Source organism: Oncorhynchus mykiss, chromosome 20, assembly GCF_057628025.1.
Source record: "Oncorhynchus mykiss isolate SJ-2025 chromosome 20, ASM5762802v1, whole genome shotgun sequence".
NCBI lineage: Eukaryota > Metazoa > Chordata > Actinopteri > Salmoniformes > Salmonidae > Oncorhynchus > Oncorhynchus mykiss.
This window is the reverse complement of record NC_143041.1, coordinates 43052018-43072763: the sequence shown is the minus strand read 5'-3', so window position 1 is coordinate 43072763 and position 20746 is coordinate 43052018. Positions and strand designations below refer to the sequence as shown.

Genomic DNA, 20746 nt, shown 5'->3' with positions numbered 1-20746 from the left:
AATATGTTGTAGAGTATGTTGTAGCGTTAGAATTTCCCTTCACTGGAACTAAGGAGCTTAGCACAGACCATGAAAAACAGCCCAGACCAGTATTCCTTCTCTACCAAACTTTACAGTTGGCACAATGCATTTGGACAGAGCTGTGTGCAAACCAAGCCCCCACATATGCTACTGAGCTACTGCCCCTACATTGGAATTATTACCCTGAGTGAGATGAAATAACCTTTTTTGAACTGAAAATAACCATTATTTTGGTTAGTATGATTCCACATACAACCATCATCCTTCTTAAGGAATTCAGATTATTTTTTGTGTGTGTATATCAAACAAACCTTTTGTTACGACGCCATTAGAGGGATAGGTTAGTCAACAGATTCTCAAATCTGAAAACCTGCCTATTTTAATTTTTTCTTGCTTCTGACAATTAATGAGGATTTCTGGAGAAACTATTGAGAGGGAAGCAAAGAGACATTTGAGTCTGATGTGTCATGTCTCTGAGACTGGAAATATGGGCTTCATGGTCAATTCATAGAGAAACAGAGAGAGTGGACACATGAGGGAGAGTGGGATTCCTCTACTCTTTATGTGGTCAAGTCACGGCGAATACAGGTTGAAAAGCTCTAATTTTGAACCATTGTCAGGAGGGTTGTTCAACTATTTAACAAATATGTTTGGACTCGTTTCACGTCCAGACGGAGAAAGAGGCGGTTGAGTTTCTCACCCTTGTTTAATGGACTCTCCTGATTCCCATGAGAGGTGGTCTAGAACTAGAGATCAGGATCAGTATAGATGGGGAAATATAATCATCAATACAACCCAAAGTAGTCGCTGAACAGCTTGGAAACAATGTATTGCAGAAAGGCTAAATGCTGGGCAAGATGAACAGAAGGAGAGAGACACAACAACATGCTCTGAGCCATGGAGGTTGTTAAGGTTACCATTATGATAATGCACACAAACAGGCCTACCCAGACAAACACAGGGACACACCTAAGGGGAGGTGTTTATATTTACTTTGTACAGCTACAGGTGGGCCGATTTCATTCTAGTAGGCACGGCTGTTGTTGCACCTGTACCAGTCTCTGCTCTGGTTCTTCCCTACACACAGGAAGCAGCCTCACACAGAGGTAGCCCGACTCCAGACTACTTTTGTAACAGGTATGAAACAACAACGCTCTTTTTAATCTCTTTTTCTCTCTTTTTAGTTAATCACAACTTTGCTAAAATACGACTGTTTATTATTTAACTCTCTACAATGTCCTCGCCCCGTGGAAATACAATAACAAAATCGGTCTTCTCATGAAAACGTCTGTAGCGTCCGAACGATTTGGCGAAGTATTATTGAACGATGAGAAATCTCGTGAACACGATGGTGTTCTCCGTTCTGCTCTAGGATGTTCACAAGACTCGTCTGAAGGTTCCCGGGTACGAGTTGAACAAACAACAAATATATGGAAGTATATATGGATAGTTCAGCACCTAAAATAAGGTGATAAATACTAGTCATAATTTTTTTTTAATGCAGTGTAAATCGTTTTCCTCGTCTCTCAGATATAGAATAGGTACTTCAGAACAAACTTCATCTTTGAAAATGTTTTGGGGTCTATCTGTTCCATGTAGTGAATCTAGTATTCAATGCATTTCTATTGGCTAATAGCAGGTATACCAAATTCAATGTTTCATACCCCAAAAAAATGAATATATATTTTTTTGATACATGAAGGGGTCTTAAAATTCTAACTCAAATAGCTAAATAATCCTTGCTATGACTCTCTTAAAACAAGTCCATATTGTATGTTAGTTTAGAACCCCCCCCCCCTCCTCCCCAGCTTAGACAGGGATAACACTCTAGAGGGTTAATGGAGAGCCATGCAATTACTAAATTCAACTTATTACATGGAAAATGCCTTAGTAGTCGAATGGCAACTCAAGCCAAAGTATTGTGAGTTGCATAATGAAAACCTAACGTTGTGGTCTTGCACAGGGGATATTTAAAGCATTCAGCTTTACTTACGTCAAATCAACATCTATTCCACTTTGGTTCAACATAATTTAATTGAAATTGCTTGGAAACAACGTTGATTCAGCAAGTGTCTTCCCATCGAGCGTCAATTCTTTCCACTGAGATGATGCACAGAATGCTGACAGAGCAGAAAAGACACTGTTTCATAAATATTGATCTTTCAAGCATGGCTCAAGCAAAGATAAGAGTTTCTGGTTATAAAACAGTCAAGCCTTCCTGAAGTGATAAAGGCCAGGATTAAATCCGATCAGTCGTAGATTTGCGTTGTAAGGGCCTGACATTTAAAGGTCCTTTTCAATTCTTCTAACATCACTTCTTTCCACTGAGAAAACTAAAAATATAGTAACAACAGTTTGTCTTACTTCTATTTGTGCTTTAATACTTTTTCACCAAGAAACTAAACCAAGAAACAGATTAGTGCTGTTGTCAACGTTTTGTTTTTAGATTTAAAGTGTTGAGACACAACAACTAAGTAAGAATAGAGTTTAAACTGACAACTACGATCTGATGACAACGACAACAACGGAAAACCTGAGACTGATCTAAGGTTTTTAATTACAGATCTACATGACTGTTTTTACAGATCTACATGACTGTTTTTACAGATCTACATGACTGTTTTTACAGATCTACATGACTGTTTTTACAACATCAAAAAGGAGTATGTTGACAAGAATGATAGGTTGTTGATCAAAGGTCTGATCTGAATCTTCCATATCTGTGAACTTTAAGTTGTATTAAAGGTTAAAGACACCCTCCAGAAGTTGTTTCACTGTTGAAAACCGATATCCTAAGTATAAATACAGTGAAGTACGCATACTAAAGGGTAAAAACAAAATTGTTTTGAGCAAAATATTGTTTTTTTGTAAACAACTGCAAACAAAGAGTAGGTCATTCATGGAGTTGGTCTGATTGGAATCTGTGATGTCATCCTAGTTTGTTTGTGGTCCGAGAGCATCATGAAGTGAAGAGGGCGTCAGTCGATGACACCTAGACGCTGACAGTGCAGAAAAAGACACTGTTTAAAAAAAAAAAAAATTGTTGTCTATTGATCTTTCAAAAGATGGCACAAGCTATGAATAATACAGTTTTCACATGAACGATAGCAAAGTGACATTTTTCGAGAGGTTCTCGAAGAGATATCGATTCTCGAGAGGCAATACTGTTGTGTAAACTTGCGAAATTATCACAACTTGAAGCATTACCTCGGGAGGTCGCGCACGACACTCGCCCAACAGTTGCAACACACATTTCCTGGCGGCAACGTGGATAGATGGAAATCGCCACACAATGCTACAAATGAAGAAACATAGCCTACAGTATATGTATGATCTACTGTCCTGAGCTACTGTCCTGTTGGTTTTCAGTCCAACCCTCTTCCTGGAGATCTACTGTCCTGTTGGTTTTCAGTCCAACCCTCTTCCTGGAGATCTACTGTCCTGTTGGTTTTCAGTCCAACCCTCTTCCTGGAGAGCTACGGTCCTGTTGGTTTTCAGTCCAACCCTCTTCCTGGAGATCTACTGTCCTGTTGGTTTTCAGTCCAACCCTCTTCCTGGAGATCTACTGTCCTGTAGGTTTTCAGTCCAACCCTCTTCCCGGAGATCTACTGTCCTGTTGGTTTTCAGTCCAACCCTCTTGCTGGAGATCTACTGTCCTGAAAAAGTAGTATATGTATGACAGTACAGTATATGTATGATCTACAACAGGGCTACCCAACCCTCTTCCTGGAGATCTACTGTCCTGTTGGTTTTCAGTCCAACCCTCTTCCTGGAGATCTACTGTCCTGTAGGTTTTCAGTCCAACCCTCTTCCCGGAGATCTACTGTCCTGTTGGTTTTCAGTCCAACCCTCTTGCTGGAGATCTACTGTCCTGAAAATGTTGAATGTTTTAAAATGCTTTAGAATGTTTTAGAATGCTTTAGAATGTTTTAAAATGCTTTAGAATGCTTTAGAATGTTTGTCCACAGAGGAACTGAAGGTTAAAAGGGGTGACAGAAGGGCCCAGGGCAGTACAGGGGGCTGCACCCACCCGCGTGAACAACGCCGGTTCTATGCCAGTGAATACTGAGTGGGGTGGCAGAATGTTATCTGCTGTTTTTTTTTTAAGTGAACATGTCATAGAGTTGTAAACGAGGGGCCCTGAGCGGTACAAGAAATACACCCTGTTTGGTTGGACAAAATACTTTCCCTCCTTTCATCCCTCTAGTCCAGTTGTCTCTGAATAGGTGACACGGAGCTGTGTGGAACAGGAGCTCAACTAGCCTGGAACCCAGATCTTGCCATTGGTGTGACAATGACCTTAGGAGTTCGGCAAGAAAGCACAAACAGCTCCGAGACCAGGCTAGAGCTTTATGCTACGATTCTCTGTCCTGCTCGCTCCTCATCCGTGTGTTAGAGGGAAGTTTACTGTAGGGCATGGCCTGCTTTGCTATGGTTGTGTGCACTTTATTCACGTGTTGATTCTGACGTGTAGTTTTGTACACTGAAGGTGTAAGCTCCAGCAACAGGCCAGAGGCTACAGTATATTGCACGTGAACTGTGCTGCCATTGGATGCAAAGGTTTTCAGCACAAACAAACAATATGGAAGGGCACCAGCTTCACGGAATGTTACTGCATGCAAGCAAACGGTGTGTGTCCGTGTGTGTGAGTCCGTGTGTGTGTGTGTGTCCGTGTGTGTGTGTGTGTCCGTGTGTGTGTATGCGTGGGTGTATGCGTGTGTGTGAGTCCGTGTGTGTGAGTCCGTGTGTGTGAGTCCGTGTGTGTGTGCGTGTGTGTCCGTGTGTCCGTGTGTCCGTGTGTGTGAGTCCGTGTGTGTGTGTGTGTGTGTCCGTGTGTGTGTGTGCGTGCGTGTGTGCCAGTGTGTGCATGCATTTGTGTCCGTGTGTTGTGTGTGTGTCTCCGTGTGTGTGTGTGTGTGTCCGTGTGTGTGTATGCGTGGGTGTATGCGTGTGTGTATGTGTATGTATGCGTGTGTGTCCGTGAGTGTGAGTGTGAGTGTGATAGCGCGTGCTTGGATGCGTGAGTGTCTCCCTCCCTAGACTGGTGGCCTACAGTAACTAGATGTTCCTGTGTTTACAAGGACATCTGGGTTGCTTCAGCTGTAAATGCATTATCGTAAATGGACAATTATTCAAATAAATGAATGCCTGATTTGATCTAATTTGTTAAAACTGCCGTCTTACCAACCCTGCTGTGCGTGGTGTCTGACAGCAAAAGCATCTAATTAACATGAAAAGCCAAATGAAAAACGAATTAACACTATTTGAGATACTTATCAGACATTCTATACGGTACCCTGCTCTTCCTCTGTGGAAATACCCTGTTATGACTGCATGGAGAACGATGAAAACTGAATAGAACTCAAAGAGAACGTGTGAATTGTAATCTGACCAAAGTGTAACTTGATTAAATTAAACTGAAATGAAGACTTTTTACTGTAGGCTACCCATATTGGATTGCATTGTGTTTTTACACCAGCGTGCTGCAAGACTCATGCCTAGACTCCTAGGTTGTGTTTTTACACCAGCCTTGCTGCAAGACTCATGCCTAGACTCCTAGCTTGTGTATTTCCACCAGCGTGCTGCAAGACTCATGCCTAGACTCCTAGCTTGTGTTTTTACACCAGAGTGCTGCAAGACTCATGCCTAGACTCCTAGCTTGTGTATTTCCACCAGAGTGCTGCAAGACTCATGCCTAGACTCCTAGCTTGTGCATTTACACCAGCGTGCTGCAAGACTCATGCCTTGACTCCTAGCTTGTGTTTTTACACCAGCCTTGCTGCAAGACTCATGCCTAGACTCCTAGGTTGTGTTTTTCCAAATACAGCTGTTTTCATAGATTTCGATTAATACAATGTTTTACTTGGTTATCGAAATCTGAGTAAAAACCACAAAAAAAAGCACACAACTATTAACATTTGGAGGGACATAACACTCAGATCTTTGATGCTCTTATGAGATAAACATCCACATGAGACAAGATAGAATTATCCTTATTAAATGCATTAATAACATTTTAGGGTTTAAGGCCGCTAGCTATATAAAACATTACTAGGGAGTCAGCCTGTTAACATCCACAGGAAACAAAATAGAATTATCCTTATTAAACACATTAAACATTAAAGGGTTTAAGGCCGGCACCTGTAGAAAATATTACCAGAGAGTCAGCCTGTTAACATATTTGAAGGGGGCCATTGTGAGTTTCTTGACAAACTTTCCTTGTTGGAGAAACACTGACCATATTGTCCTGGGGAGGCGAAAGTCTTAATTAAGTTTGACTGAGGCTGAATTCCAAATGGCAACCCTTTAGTTGAGGATGCCTGGTCATTCTTTAAAAGTAACTTCCTCACCATTTTAGATAAGCATGCTCCGTTCAAAAAATGCAGAACTAAGAACAGATACAGCCCTTGGTTCACTCCAGACCTGACTGCCCTCGACCAGCACAAAAATATCCTGTGGCGGACTGCAATAGCATCGAATAGTCCCCGCGATATGCAACTGTTCAGGGAAGTCAGGAACCAATACACGCAGTCAGTCAGGAAAGCTAAGGCCAGCTTCTTCAGGCAGAAGTTTGCATCCTGTAGCTCCAACTCCAAAAAGTTCTGGGACACTGTGAAGTCCATGGAGAACAAGAGCACCTCCTCCCAGCTGCCCACTGCACTGAGGCTAGGTAACACGGTCACCACCGATAAATCCATGATTATCGAAAACTTCAACAAGCATTTCTCGCACTTCCGCCTGGCTACTCCAACCTCAGCTCCCCGCAGCTACCCGCCCCCCCGCAGCTACCCGCCCAAGCCTCTCCAGGTTCTCCTTTACCCAAATCCAGATAGCAGATGTTCTGAAAGAGCTGCAAAACCTGGACCCGTACAAATCAGCTGGGCTTGACAATCTGGACCCTCTATTTCTGAAACTATCCGCCGCCATTGTCGCAACCCCTATTACCAGCCTGTTCAACCTCTCTTTCATATCGTCTGAGATCCCCAAGGATTGGAAAGCTGCCGCAGTCATCCTCCCTCTTCAAAGGGGGAGACACCCTGGACCCAAACTGTTACAGACCTATATCCATCCTGCCCTGCCTCTCTAAGGTCTTCGAAAGCCAAGTCAACAAACAGGTCACTGACCATCTCGAATCTCACCGTACCTTCTCCGCTGTGCAATCTGGTTTCCGAGCCGGTCACGGGTGCACCTCAGCCACGCTCAAGGTACTAAACGATATCATAACCGCCATCGATAAAAGACAGTACTGTGCAGCCGTCTTCATCGACCTTGCCAAGGCTTTCGACTCTGTCAATCACCATATTCTTATCGGCAGACTCAGTAGCCTCGGTTTTTCGGATGACTGCCTTGCCTGGTTCACCAATTACTTTGCAGACAGAGTTCAGTGTGTCAAATCGGAGGGCATGCTGTCCGGTCCTCTGGCAGTCTCTATGGGGGTGCCACAGGGTTCAATCCTCGGGCCGACTCTTTTCTCTGTATATATCAATGATGTTGCTCTTGCTGCGGGCGATTCCCCGATCCACCTCTATGCAGACGACACCATTCTACAGTGCCTGAACTTACTTGAACTTGAACTTTGCGACCTTTTGTCACATTTCAGGCTTCATACATAAAGATATAAAACTGTATTTTTTTGTGAAGAATCAACAACAAGTGGGACACAATCATGAAGTGGAACGACATTTATTGGATATTTAAAACTTTTTTAACAAATCAAAAACTGAAAAATTGGGCGTGCAAAATTATTCAGCCCCTTTACTTTCAGTGCAGCAAACTCTCTCCAGAAGTTCAGTGAGGATCTCTGAATGATCCAATGTTGACCTAAATGACTAATGATGATAAATACAATCCACCTGTGTGTAATCAAGTCTCCGTATAAATGCACCTGCACTGTGATAGTCTCAGAGGTCCGTTAAAAGCGCAGAGAGCATCATGAAGAACAAGGAACACACCAGGCAGGTCCGAGATACTGTTGTGAAGAAGTTTAAAGCCGGATTTGGATACAAAAATATTTCCCTAGCTTTAAACATCCCAAGGAGCACTGTGCAAGCGATAATATTGAAATGGAAGGAGTATCAGACCACTGCAAATCTACCAAGACCTGGCCGTCCCTCTAAACTTTCAGCTCATACAAGGAGAAGACTGATCAGAGATGCAGCCAAGAGGCCCATGATCACTCTGGATGAACTGCAGAGATCTACAGCTGAGGTGGGAGACTGTCCATAGGACAACAATCAGTTGTATATTGCACAAATCTGGCCTTTATGGAAGAGTGGCAAGAAGAAAGCCATTTCTTAAAGATATCCATAAAAAGTGTCATTTGAAGTTTGCCACAAGCCACCTGGGAGACACACCAAACATGTGGAAGAAGGTGCTCTGGTCAGATGAAACCAAAATTGAACTTTTTGGCAACAATGCAAAACGTTATGTTTGGCGTAAAAGCAACACAGCTCATCACCCTGAACACTGTCAAACATGGTGGTGGCAGCATCATGGTTTGGGTCTGCTTTTCTTCAGCAGGGACAGGGAAGATGGTTAAAATTGATGGGAAGATGGATGGAGCCAAATACAGGACCATTCTGGAAGAAAACCTGATGGAGTCTGCAAAAGACCTGAGACTGGGATGGAGATTTGTCTTCCAACAAGACAATGATCCAAAACATAAAGCAAAATCTACAATGGAATGGTTCAAAAATAAACATATCCAGGTGTTAGAATGGCCAAGTCAAAGTCCAGACCTGAATCCAATCGAGAATCTGTGGAAAGAACTGAAAACTGCTGTTCACAAATGCTCTCCATCCAACCTCACTGAGCTCGAGCTGTTTTGCAAGGAGGAATGGGAAAAAATGTCAGTCTCTCAATGTGCAAAACTGATAGAGACATACCCCAAGCGACTTACAGCTGTAATCGCAGCAAAAGGTGGCGCTACAAAGTATTAACTTAAGGGGGCTGAATAATTTTGCACGCCCAATTTTTCAGTTTTTGATTTGTTAAAAAAGTTTGAAATATCCAATAAATGTCGTTCCACTTCATGATTGTGTCCCACTTGTTGTTGATTCTTCACAAAAAAATACAGTTTTATATCTTTATGTTTGAAGCCTGAAATGTGGCAAAAGGTCGCAAAGTTCAAGGGGGCCAAATACTTTCGCAAGGCACTGTATATACTTCCGGCCCGTCCTTGGACACTGTGCTATCTATCCTCCAAACGAGCTTCAATGCCATACAACACCAACTGCCTCCAACTGCTCTTAAACGCTAGTAAAACCAAATGCATGCTTTTCAATCGTTCGCTGCCTGCACCCGCACGCCTGACCAGCATCACCACCCTGGATGGTTCCGACCTTGAATATGTGGACATCTATAAGTACCTAGGTGTCTGGCTAGACTGTAAACTCTCCTTCCAGACTCATATCAAACATCTCCAATCGAAAATCAAATCAAGAATCGGCTTTCTATTCCGCAACAAAGCCTCCTTCACTCACGCCGCCAAACTTACCCTAGTAAAACTGACTATCCTACCGATCCTCGACTTCGGCGATGTCATCTACAAAATTGCTTCCAACACTCTACTCAGCAAACTGGATGCAGTTTATCACAGTGCCATCCGTTTTGTCACTAAAGCACCTTATACCACCCACCACTGCGACTTGTATGCTCTAGTCGGCTGGCCCTCGCTACATATTCGTCGCCAGACCCACTGGCTCCAGGTCATCTACAAGTCCATGCTAGGTAAAGCTCCGCCTTATCTCAGTTCACTGGTCACGATGGCAACACCCATCCGTAGCACGCGCTCCAGCAGGTGTATCTCACTGATCATCCCTAAAGCCAACACCTCATTTGGCCGCCTTTCGTTCCAGTTCTCTGCTGCCTGTGACTGGAACGAATTGCAAAAATCGCTGAAGTTGGAGACTTTTATCTCCCTCACCAACTTCAAACATCTGCTATCTGAGCAGTTAACCGATCGCTGCAGCTGTATATAGTCTATCGGTAAATAGCCCACCCATTTTTACCTACCTCATCCCCATACTGTTTTTATTTATTTACTTTTCTGCTCTTTTGCACACCAATATCTCTACCTGTACATGACCATCTGATCATTTATCACTCCGGTGTTATTAATCTACAAAATTGTAATTATTCGCCTACCTCCTCATGCCTTTTGCACACAATGTATATAGACTCCCCTTTTTTTTTCTACTGTGTTATTGACTTGTTAATTGTTTACTCCATGTGTAACTCTGTGTTGTCTGTTCACACTGCTATGCTTTATCTTGGCCAGGTCGCAGTTGCAAATGAGAACGTGTTCTCAACTAGCCTACCTGGTTAAATAAAGGTTAATTATTTATTTTTTTAAATAAAATAAAAATTAACTTTATACTGCTTTACCCATAGGGCTCTGGTCTAAAGTAGTGCCCTATATAGGGAATAGGTTGCCATTGACCATAGGGCTCTGGTCTAAACTAGTGCACTATATGGGGAATAGGGTGCCATTTGGGATGTATAAGGGGGTCATGTGATATACTTAGGACTGGTCACCACATATTGTCGCTAGGGGCTAAGAGCCTCTGGTTTTGGTGCACTGTGTCTACACTGCACACCAGTGGTCTGAAGCATTAAGAGCCTTAACGTCATAAAGTAGGTCTTAAATCAAGACGTCAGTTGTGTTAATTAACACATTTAGTATTGTGTGGTTTATTTTCAGTTTGAACATCTTAAAACATGCTTCCTCTTAGGCTAAATTAGCAATAATACATACTGTGTTAGTGCTGTAATCCTGAGTTTTATGACCAGTGAAATGTCATTAAAGTGAGGGTTATTCTACTGTATAACATAAACAGATTGATAGTAGGAGGATTTACTTTCACGTGAAAGCAGTTGTGGTAATGTGGAGATGATTCACAGACATACAGTAGGGCTTTCCATTCAAGAATATATATATATATATATATATATATATATATATATATATATATATATATATTTTACAATACATAACATCCACATACAAACGACACCATACGGACGCACACAAACATCCACAACGTCAGCCCTGCCCAGACCATCACATTCAAGAATATATTATTCTCTGAATAACAACACAAACATCCACAACGTCACCCCTGTCCAGACCATCACATTCAATAATATATTTTTCTCTGAATAACAACATTATAGAGGTAAAAAGCATAATGTTTTGTTTCCTGTTTTCATTTAAAGATATATTTGCATTTTTAGAGAAGGAGGGGGTTATGGGAACTTAGTAGAACCTTTTTTTTCCTGTGATCTCATACACTGAGTTCTATATTCTGGCAACCTAGGGCAACATCTTTAGCCAACAGGAAGCAGAGTTTGAGACCGGAGAGTCTCGTGAACTCAGTCAGATAACGTCAAACCACACTTGTTTTGGACAGAAGATAGGAGAGGTTTGATTGCACTCAGACGGAGAAAAGGAAGATGCTTTCAGGGGTGTGTGTGTGTGTGTGTGTGTGTGTGTGTGTGTGTGTGTGTGTGTGTGTGTGTGTGTGTGTGTGTGTGTGTGTGTGTGTGTGTGTGTGTGTGTGTGTGTGTGTGTGTGTGTGTGTGTGTGTGTGTGTGTGTGTGTGTGTGTGTGTGTGCGTGTGTTGTGTGTATGTGTGAGTAGGGAGGATGTTCTCTGTGGTTTGGCTGTGATGGATCCTTTCTTTGCCCGTGATCACACGATGAGAGTGTTCCAGTTTCCACATAGATTTTTCCCCTCAGTCTAACCTAGACCAATTCAGTCCTGTGGTACTTCCTCTACTGGCACAACCCTTTCCCCCAACACGTTGGACTCTCTCCACCAGATGAAAGTCACTTAAACGGTGGGCCATGCACTGCATTTGCATTCAAAAACCTCATCCATCATGCATTTAGTGTTGCCGGTTTTAAGATGAGTACAGAATCATTTGACCAAATTCACTGCAAAGTCAAATTGCTATTGAATTAGTACTCTGAAAATAGCACTATTGAAAACACCTGACTTAAAACATAGCAATCAAATATACAAACAGTCAGTGTGCCACAGAGTGTAAACCACAGTTGTTAATGTGGGTGTTGTAAAGTCTTACATGTTTCTCCTTAGATGACCTTGGTAAGACAGAAAATACGAGTTACAGGAAGCCCTGTGAGTAGCAGGGCATTAGTAACAAACTGGAGTAGGGAGAAGCCCTATGAGTAGCAGGGCATTAGAAACAAACTACAGTAGGGAGAAGCCCTATGAGAAGCCCTATGAGTAGCAGGGCATTAGAAACAAACTGTAGTAAGGAGAAGCCCTATGAGTAGCAGGGTATTACAAAACAAACTACAGTAAGGAGAAGCCCTATGAGAAGCCCTATGAGTAGCAGGGCATTAGAAACAAACTACAGCAGGGAGAAGCCCTATGAGTAGCAGGGTATTATAAACAAACTGGAGTAAGGAGAAGCCCTGTGAGTAGCAGGGCATTAGTAACAAACTGGAGTAGGGAGAAGCCCTATGAGTAGCAGGGCATTAGAAACAAACTGGAGTAGGGAGAAGCCCTATGGGTAGCAGGGCATTAGAAACAAACTACAGTAGGGAGAAGCCCTATGAGAAGCCCTATGAGTAGCAGGGCATTAGAAACAAACTGGAGTAAGGAGAAGCCCTATGAGTAGCAGGGCATTAGAAACAAACTGTAGTAAGGAGAAGCCCTATGAGTAGCAGGGCATTAGTAACAAACTAGAGTAAGGAGAAGCCCTATGAGTAGCAGGGCATTAGAAACAAACTACAGTAAGGAGAAGCCCTTTGAGTAGCAGGGCATTAGATAAAAACTACAGGAGGGAGAAGCCCTATGAGTAGCAGGGCATTAGTAACAAACTACAGTAAGGAGAAGCCCTATGAGTAGCAGGGCATTAGTAACAAACTACAGTAAGGAGAAGCCCTATGAGTAGCAGGGCATTAGAAACAAACTGTAGTAAGGAGAAGCCCTATGAGTAGCAGGGCATTAGTAACAAACTACAGTAAGGAGAAGCCCCATGAGAAGCCCTATGAGTAGCAGGGCATTAGAAACAAACTGTAGTAAGGAGAAGCCCTATGAGTAGCAGGGCATTAGATAAAAACTACAGGAGGGAGAAGCCCTATGAGTAGCAGGGTATTATAAACAAACTGGAGTAGGGGGAAGCCCTATGAGTAGCAGGGCATTAGTAACAAACTACAGCAGGGAGAAGCCCTATGAGTAGCAGGGCATTAGAAACAAACTACAGTAGGGAGAAGCCCTATGAGTAGCAGGGCATTAGTAACAAACTGCAGGAGCGAGAAGCCCTATGAGAAGCCCTATGAGTAGCCCTATGAGTAGCAGGGCATTAGTAACAAACTACAGCAGGGAGAAGCCCTATGAGTAGCAGGGTATTATAAACAAACTGGAGTAGGGGGAAGCCCTATGAGTAGCAGGGTATTATAAACAAACTGTAGTAAGGAGAAGCCCTATGAGAAGCCCTATGAGTAGCAGGGCATTAGAAACAAACTACATTAAGGAGAAGCCCTATGAGAAGCCCTATGAGTAGCAGGGCATTAGAAACAAACTGTAGTAAGGAGAAGCCCTATGAGTAGCAGGGCATTAGTAACAAACTACAGCAGGGAGAAGCCCTATGAGTAGCAGGGTATTAGAAACAAACTACAGGAGGGAGAAGCCCTATGAGTAGCAGGGCATTAGTAACAAACTGCAGGAGGGAGAAGCCCTATGAGTAGCAGGGTATTAGAAACAAACTGTAGTAAGGAGAAGCCCTATGAGTAGCAGGGCATTAGTAACAAACTGCAGGAGGGAGAAGCCCTATGAGTAGCAGGGCATTAGAAACAAACTGTAGTAAGGAGAAGCCCTATGAGTAGCAGGGCATTAGAATCTAACTACAGTAGGGAAAAAAATACAACTCTGCAAACTCAGGCCACATGATCCTTCAAAGTAGCTGAGAACACCATAGAATATGGATGGGGCCAATAGGGTCTGTTGCCATGGGTTTTTACATCTCTAGGCAACTGCCTCATTATGATAAACTGTATTGATACAGTCCATGGAACCAGGGGAGAAACAAATGGGAATCGTAGATAGTGAACATTCCCATGTTGACATCTTAAATTGCATATTGAGAGCAGGTAAAAGTGCACCATGCAGCAAACTAAATGGTATAGAAGACTACATATGGAGGAAAGACAAAAGAACACTCATGTTTATAAAATGATGTACAACCCCGTTGTGGAAAAAAGTTTTCAATAAAATGCCTTCTCTCTCTCTCTCTCTCATCTCAAAGTTTTTACTGTCAAAAAAATAAGGTCCTTAGCTTTCTTTTCTCAATCCGGTTAAGATGTTGCATCTGGGTGAGGACATTCAAGACAGGAGCGGTTGGAGATTGGCTGTGTCCCAAATGGAATAGGGTGCCAATCTGTTTGATACATGGCAGACATTGTTGCTAATTACTTCCTCGGCCCGACAATAACCGTAGTAAAAGCCGGTGGAAAACGGGCAAGCTAGTTGTGGCTAGGTGAACCACATTGAAGAGCCTTTTTGGATAAGTTTTAAAAAGATATGGCCGATAAAGTGTCAGTCAAGCTGTACATCATATCCTAATGCATGTTTAAAAACATTGGTCAACATAAATCAAACTGTAAAAAAAAATTTAAAAAATAAAATATAAAGTAAAATAGGTATTATTTTCCACTGTGTGTATGTACACATGCAGGATTTTCCATTTCCTAGTCATTCAGTCCAGCTGAAAAGCACTTCTTCCAAGTGGGGGAAACAGACAAAGCAAGGTCAGGAAAAACATGAAAAATAAGCAGTGCCTTCAAGTGCAATTAATATATAAGTGTCAATTCTTATTGAAACATTCATACGTTATTCCTTTTATCATAAGAGAGTGTGGAAAAATGGGATGGAATGTAATGAATTCACTGGTGTGTGTGTGTGTGTGTGTGTGTGTGTGTGTGTGTGTGTGTGTGTGTGTGTGTGTGTGTTTGTTGTGTCTGTGTTGTGTATTTTTAGCTGTCTGTCTGTGCATGTTGTCTCTCCCTCAAGACACTGTTTTTTTGGTAATAAACAGAGAGAGACCAAATCTCATCTCAACTCAACTGTTCCCTGTCTAAATACAGTTCAATACCAGTGAACCTCAGAGAGAAGTCTCCCAACTCACCATCATGTGGTTTCCAATCGCCGAAACATTCCATCATTATGATGGAATGGCACAACCTCTCCCCATAAGCATTCTCCTCCCTAACACACAAACACCCAACCCAAATCCACTCACTCAAAATTCCAATGACCCACCAATAAACTATGTGGTTGTATCTGGAGGAGTGTGTTGCTGCAAAACTGTTGTCCTTCAAATGCCACAAAATTCAACTAAATATATGTATTCTGAATGATGGTGAATATGTTTGATTTCAGTGTTCTGGTACATCATTCTCAATTCGTAATCTCGGGAATCCAGAACCAAATCACGTGTCGTCCCACCTGATCAAAAGACGACAATTCATAACAGTGACATGTTCAGTGTTATACAGCAGACAACAAAAAAAACAAATAAACATTATTTTCCTGTGTCTCTCTTCTTCCCCAGATCTTACAGGATGAACAATGACTACGCAGAGATTAGTCCCTCTGATCCCTCTGTCGACGCCTACACCACTCCCCTGATCGCCGTGAAGGCCGAGATCGGCTACCAGCACAAGAAGCGTCGTTACGTCCGTAAAGATGGAAACTGCAATGTCCTGTTCCGCCATGTTCCTGAGGAGTGGCTCATGTACGTCACCGACATCTTCACTACGCTGGTGGAGATACGGTGGAGAGTTATGTTCCTCATCTTCACCCTCTCTTACACCCTCTCCTGGCTCTTCTTCGGCATCCTCTACTGGTTGATCGCCCTGGCTAACGGCGACATCAAGGACCCTACTAACGACCCTTGTATGTACGAGGTGAGGGACTTCACCGCGGCTTTCCTATTCTCACTGGAGACCCAGACCACAATCGGTTATGGTTTTAGAGGGATGTCAGAGAACTGCATGGTGGCGATCATTGTCGTAACTGTGCAGGATGTCATCAGCTGTTTTATTGATACATTCGTCATCGGTATCGCTGTGGCAGAGATGGCATCGACACGGAAACTGACGCAAACAGTAGGCTTCAGCAACTGCGCTGTCATCAACTTGCGAAATGGGCGTTTGTGCCTGTCATGGAGGATCGGAGACTTCCGCCAACACCACATGGTGGAGGGGATGGCTCGTGCTCAAATCTTCCGCCCCACCATGCACGCCACTGGGAGGGTGGACATCAATTACAAGGACCTGGAAATCAAACAGAGTGATATCCTTTTAGCCATACCAACCACCATCTTCCACATTATTGAGCCCGGTACTCCACTCTACCGCATGAGCCTGGAGGATCTTCGGAAAGACGACTTTGAGCTGGTGGTGTCCTTCACCTACACAGACGACTCGACGGGCATCCTGCACCAGACCCGCACCTCCTACACACCCGACGAGATTCACTGGGGACATCTGTTCCAAGATATGCTGAATGTAAACCTGAAATACTACAAGGTAGACTACTCCATGTTCCACCACACTGCTAAGGTCCTGATTCCGGAGGTCAGCGCAGAAGAGTACGATCAAATTAAGCTTCGGCGTTCCCCGCGCCACTCCCCGCGCCACTCCCCGCGCCACACTCCGTGCCACTCCCCACACCACTCCCCGTGCCCCAAGCGCCCAAGCATTAATTGCAATCCCCCGATGGTGACTGTGGAACTGGTAAACGGCACCACAGAAGCTGAGGTACATGCAGCCATGGCTGCTACTATCGCAGCAGTTTGCGAGGACCAAGGACATTTGTGTCTTCCAAGGAACCCCATTCTGACGTAGATGTTCTGCTGACATGGCAATACCAACACAATTTCATTGTAACTGGCCAATGGTCATTCAGAAACATGGCCATTGCAGTCTGCCTTTACTATTGTCCAGGGTCTGAATGCTGAAGTTGCTTTTAAATGCTGAAAAGACTAAGTTGATTGTTTTCACGAAATCTAGGATGAAACCTCAGACTCTTACACGTACAGTCAATGTGCAGGACAAACAAATAGAAAGACTAGCAACTAAGAAGTATTTTGGTTTCTCGATAGATGAATGTCTCACCTTTAAACCCCACATTGTACGTCTTGTACTTGGAATTCTTGATAGATGAGTGTCTCACCTTTAAGTATCGTAAGTCTTGCGAAAAAGTTTTTATTTTCATATTAAGTCATGTTTTTCATTAGAAGCGAGAAAGATGCTTGTTTCCACTACTTTCTTACCTGTAATTGATTCTGGTGATATCCTGTACATGTATGCCCCTGTGATTTCATTGCGTATGCTGGACTGGGTACCACGGAGCACTGAACTTTGTTACTAACTCCAAAGCCCTCACTCATCACTGTACTCTCTACATGAGAGTGGGCTGGTCTTCCTTAGCTCTTCGGAGATGAAGTCATTGGTACGTTTTTATTTATAAGGCCATATTTAGACGGCTCCCATTTTACTTGTGTAACTACATTGTCCAGCAGACAAATGAAAACTATCGCCTGCGCTCACATGACTGGGTTCTGTTGATGGTGCCAAAGGCCCGTACAGAGATAGGTGAAAATGCTTTCCAGTTCTCTGCTCCTTCCGCTTGGAACAAGCTTCGAAAGGCCCTGAAATCACAGGAACTCATCTCTTAAAATTAGTTTAATAAAGCTCGGTTAAATTCTAGAATGGAATATGAGTTTAAAGCTAGGTTAAATTCTAGAATGGAATATGAGTTTAAAGCTAGGTTAAATTCTAGAATGGAATATGAGTTCAAAGGTTAAACTCTGTCCATGTTTGGACCCCTAGTTGCGCCACACTTTCCCAAAACATCTTGCTGTTCCATGAGTAAATTGATTTTTTTTTTTAACTGTCATGCTTTGTGTTTTATGTTGTAAATGTGTCTGCAACTTTGTGTGCTGCTATTTCGGTCTCGTCTCTCCTAAATATTGACTGGTTTTCATCAAGCTGTCCGCTCAAGAGGAAGCTTCTCACAGCAAGCAGTGCATGTAAACTGGTTCAGGTTATTAATCAACCTACCAGGGTGTTTACAAAGACTACAAGAACAAGATCATCCACATGTATCGATCACATTTTTACTAATACTGTATAACTTTGTTCTAAAGCTGTATCCATATCCATTGGATGCAGTGATCACAATATAGTGGCTATATACAGGAAAACCAAAGTTCCAACAGCTGGGCCTAAAATAGTATATAAGAGATCATACAAAAGATGTTGCTGTGACTTATGTGGGTGATGTAAAACATATTTGTGAGTCTGATGTGATTAATAAGGAACATCCAGACGTTGCACTTGATGCATTTATGAAATTGCTCTTCTTTTTTTTCTTTTTTTTTCTCCAATTTGTTGATAAACACGCACCTGTAAAGAAACTGCTAGAACTGTTATGACTCCATGGATTGACGAGGAACTGAAAAACTGTATGGTTGAGAGAGATGGGGGCAAAAGAAGTGGGAGAAATGGAGAAATGATGTGACTAAACTCAACAAAAAGAAGAAGAAGAAACTGTATTATGAAGCCAAGATCAATGATATAAAGAATGATGGAAATGAAATGATGGGCAGAAAGACAGATCATTTGTACTCCAACAGTGGGCCATCGTACTCACGCATAAAGAAACTTGTCATGAATGGAAAGCAATGCAAGTTTGAATTTTGTAAAGTTAGTGTGGGAGAGGTGGAAAAATTATTGTTATTGATCAATGATTTACCAACCTCCTGGCATTGACAACTTAGACGGAAAGCTACTGAGAATGGTAGGTGACTCTATAGCCACTCCTATCTGTCATGTATTTAATCTGAGCCTAGAGGAAAGTCTTTGTCCTCAGGCCTGGAGGGAAGCCAAAGTCATTCCGCTACTGAAGAGTGGTAAAAGCGACCTTTACTGGCTCTGCCAGCCCTTAGCAAACTGTTGGAAAAAAAATTGTGTTTGACCAAGTACAATGCTATTTCTTTGTAAACAAATGAACAAGATACTTTCAGGATGCTTATAGAGAGGGGCACTCGACATGTACTGCACTGACACAAATTACCAATGATTGGTTGAAACAAATTGATAATAAGAAGATTAGATTTCAGTGCAGGCTTTGATATTACTGACTATAACTTGTTGTTGAGAAAACGTATGTGCTCTGGCTTTTCAACCTCTGCCTTATCGTGGGTTCAGAGCTTTCTATCTAATAGAACTCAGAGAGTTTCCTTTAATGGAAGCTTCTCTAATGTCAAACATGCAAAGTGTGTTGTACTGCAGGGCAGCTCTCTAGGCCCTCTACTCTTTTCTATTTTTGTCAGTGACCTGCCACTGGCATTAAAATAAGCATATGTGTCCATGTATGCTGATGATTCAACCATATACACATCAGCAACCATAGCTAATTAAGTCACTGAAACACTTAACGAAGAGTTGCAGTCTGTTTTGGAATGGGTGGCCAGTAATAAACTGGTCCTGAACATCTCTAAAACTAAGAGCATTTTATTTGGTACAAATCATTCCTTAAGTTCTAGACTTCAGCTGAATCTGGTAATGAATGGTGTGGCTGTTGAACAAGTTGATGAGACTAAATTCCTTGGCGTTACCTTAGATTGTAAAACAAAACATATAGACATATAGATTCAATGGTTGAGGAGATGGGGAGAGGTATGTCCATAATAAAAAAGATGCTCTGCTTTTTTGACACCACATTCCAAAAAGCAAGTCCTGCAGGTTCTAGTTTTGTCTTATCTTGATTATTGTCCAGTTATGTGGTGACACATGCCCATCTCTCTTGGCTAAGAGTTGAGGAGAGACTGACTGCATAATTTCTTCCTTTTATAAGAAACATTAACGTGTTCAAAATTTCAAATTGTTTCTATAGTCAACTTACACAGCTCTGACACACACACTTACTCCACCAGACATGTCACCAGGGGTCTTTTCACAGTCCCCAAATCCAAGAAAGCGCACAGTATTATATAAAGCCTTAATTGCATGGGACTCCCTTCCATCTCATATTGATCAAATAAACTGCAAAAAAACAAACAGATAAAGCAACGCCTCACGGCACAACGCCTCTCCCCTATTGGATCTTCATAGTTTGTGTGTATGTATTGATATGTAGGCTACGTGCACCGTTTTCAAATTGGTGTAGTTCTGTTCTAGAGCTGTTCATGTCTATTATTGTTCTGAATTATGTCATGTTTCATGTTCTGTGTTGGACTAACATACCAATCTAAAAACAACAAAAATCAATGGGGGCCCATTGAGATGGTTAGATGAACTTACCAATCTAAAAACAACAAAGTCAATGGGGGCCCATTGAGATGGTTAGACTAACATACCAATCTAAAAACAAAATTTGCTGACATGGGCTAATTGAGTGACTGACAATCTGCTAATGCACAACCTCACAAGAAATATTTTACAATATTGACATTTATCTTAGGGCCTACAAAAGGTGGGCTGTGGGCCGCCAGTAGCCCATTCCTGCTCAGGCACATTCAGAGACTGATTTATAGCCAACTTTATCAAATGCTCCCATATCATGACTATCAATGATGTCAAGAAGAGTGTATTACTTCCATTTGGCATGTCTCTGAATGTAATGAAATGACAACTATGTCTGAGCTTCTATACAATTTCAAAACTCTAGAATGCTATTTGGAGAACA

The 20746-nt window shown here is 42.4% G+C and overlaps 1 protein-coding gene across 1 annotated transcript; it reads left to right on the top strand.

Moving 5' to 3' along the window:
* Positions 1 to 1037: 1037 nt before the first annotated feature.
* Positions 1038 to 19561, top strand: LOC110499456 (inward rectifier potassium channel 16). The gene is made up of 2 exons (XM_021576593.3): positions 1038 to 1158; positions 15603 to 19561. Exon 2 carries the CDS (start codon positions 15613 to 15615, stop codon positions 16897 to 16899), a length of 1287 nt encoding a protein of 428 aa, XP_021432268.3. The 5' UTR covers positions 1038 to 1158; positions 15603 to 15612; the 3' UTR covers positions 16900 to 19561.
* Positions 19562 to 20746: the final 1185 nt, after the last annotated feature.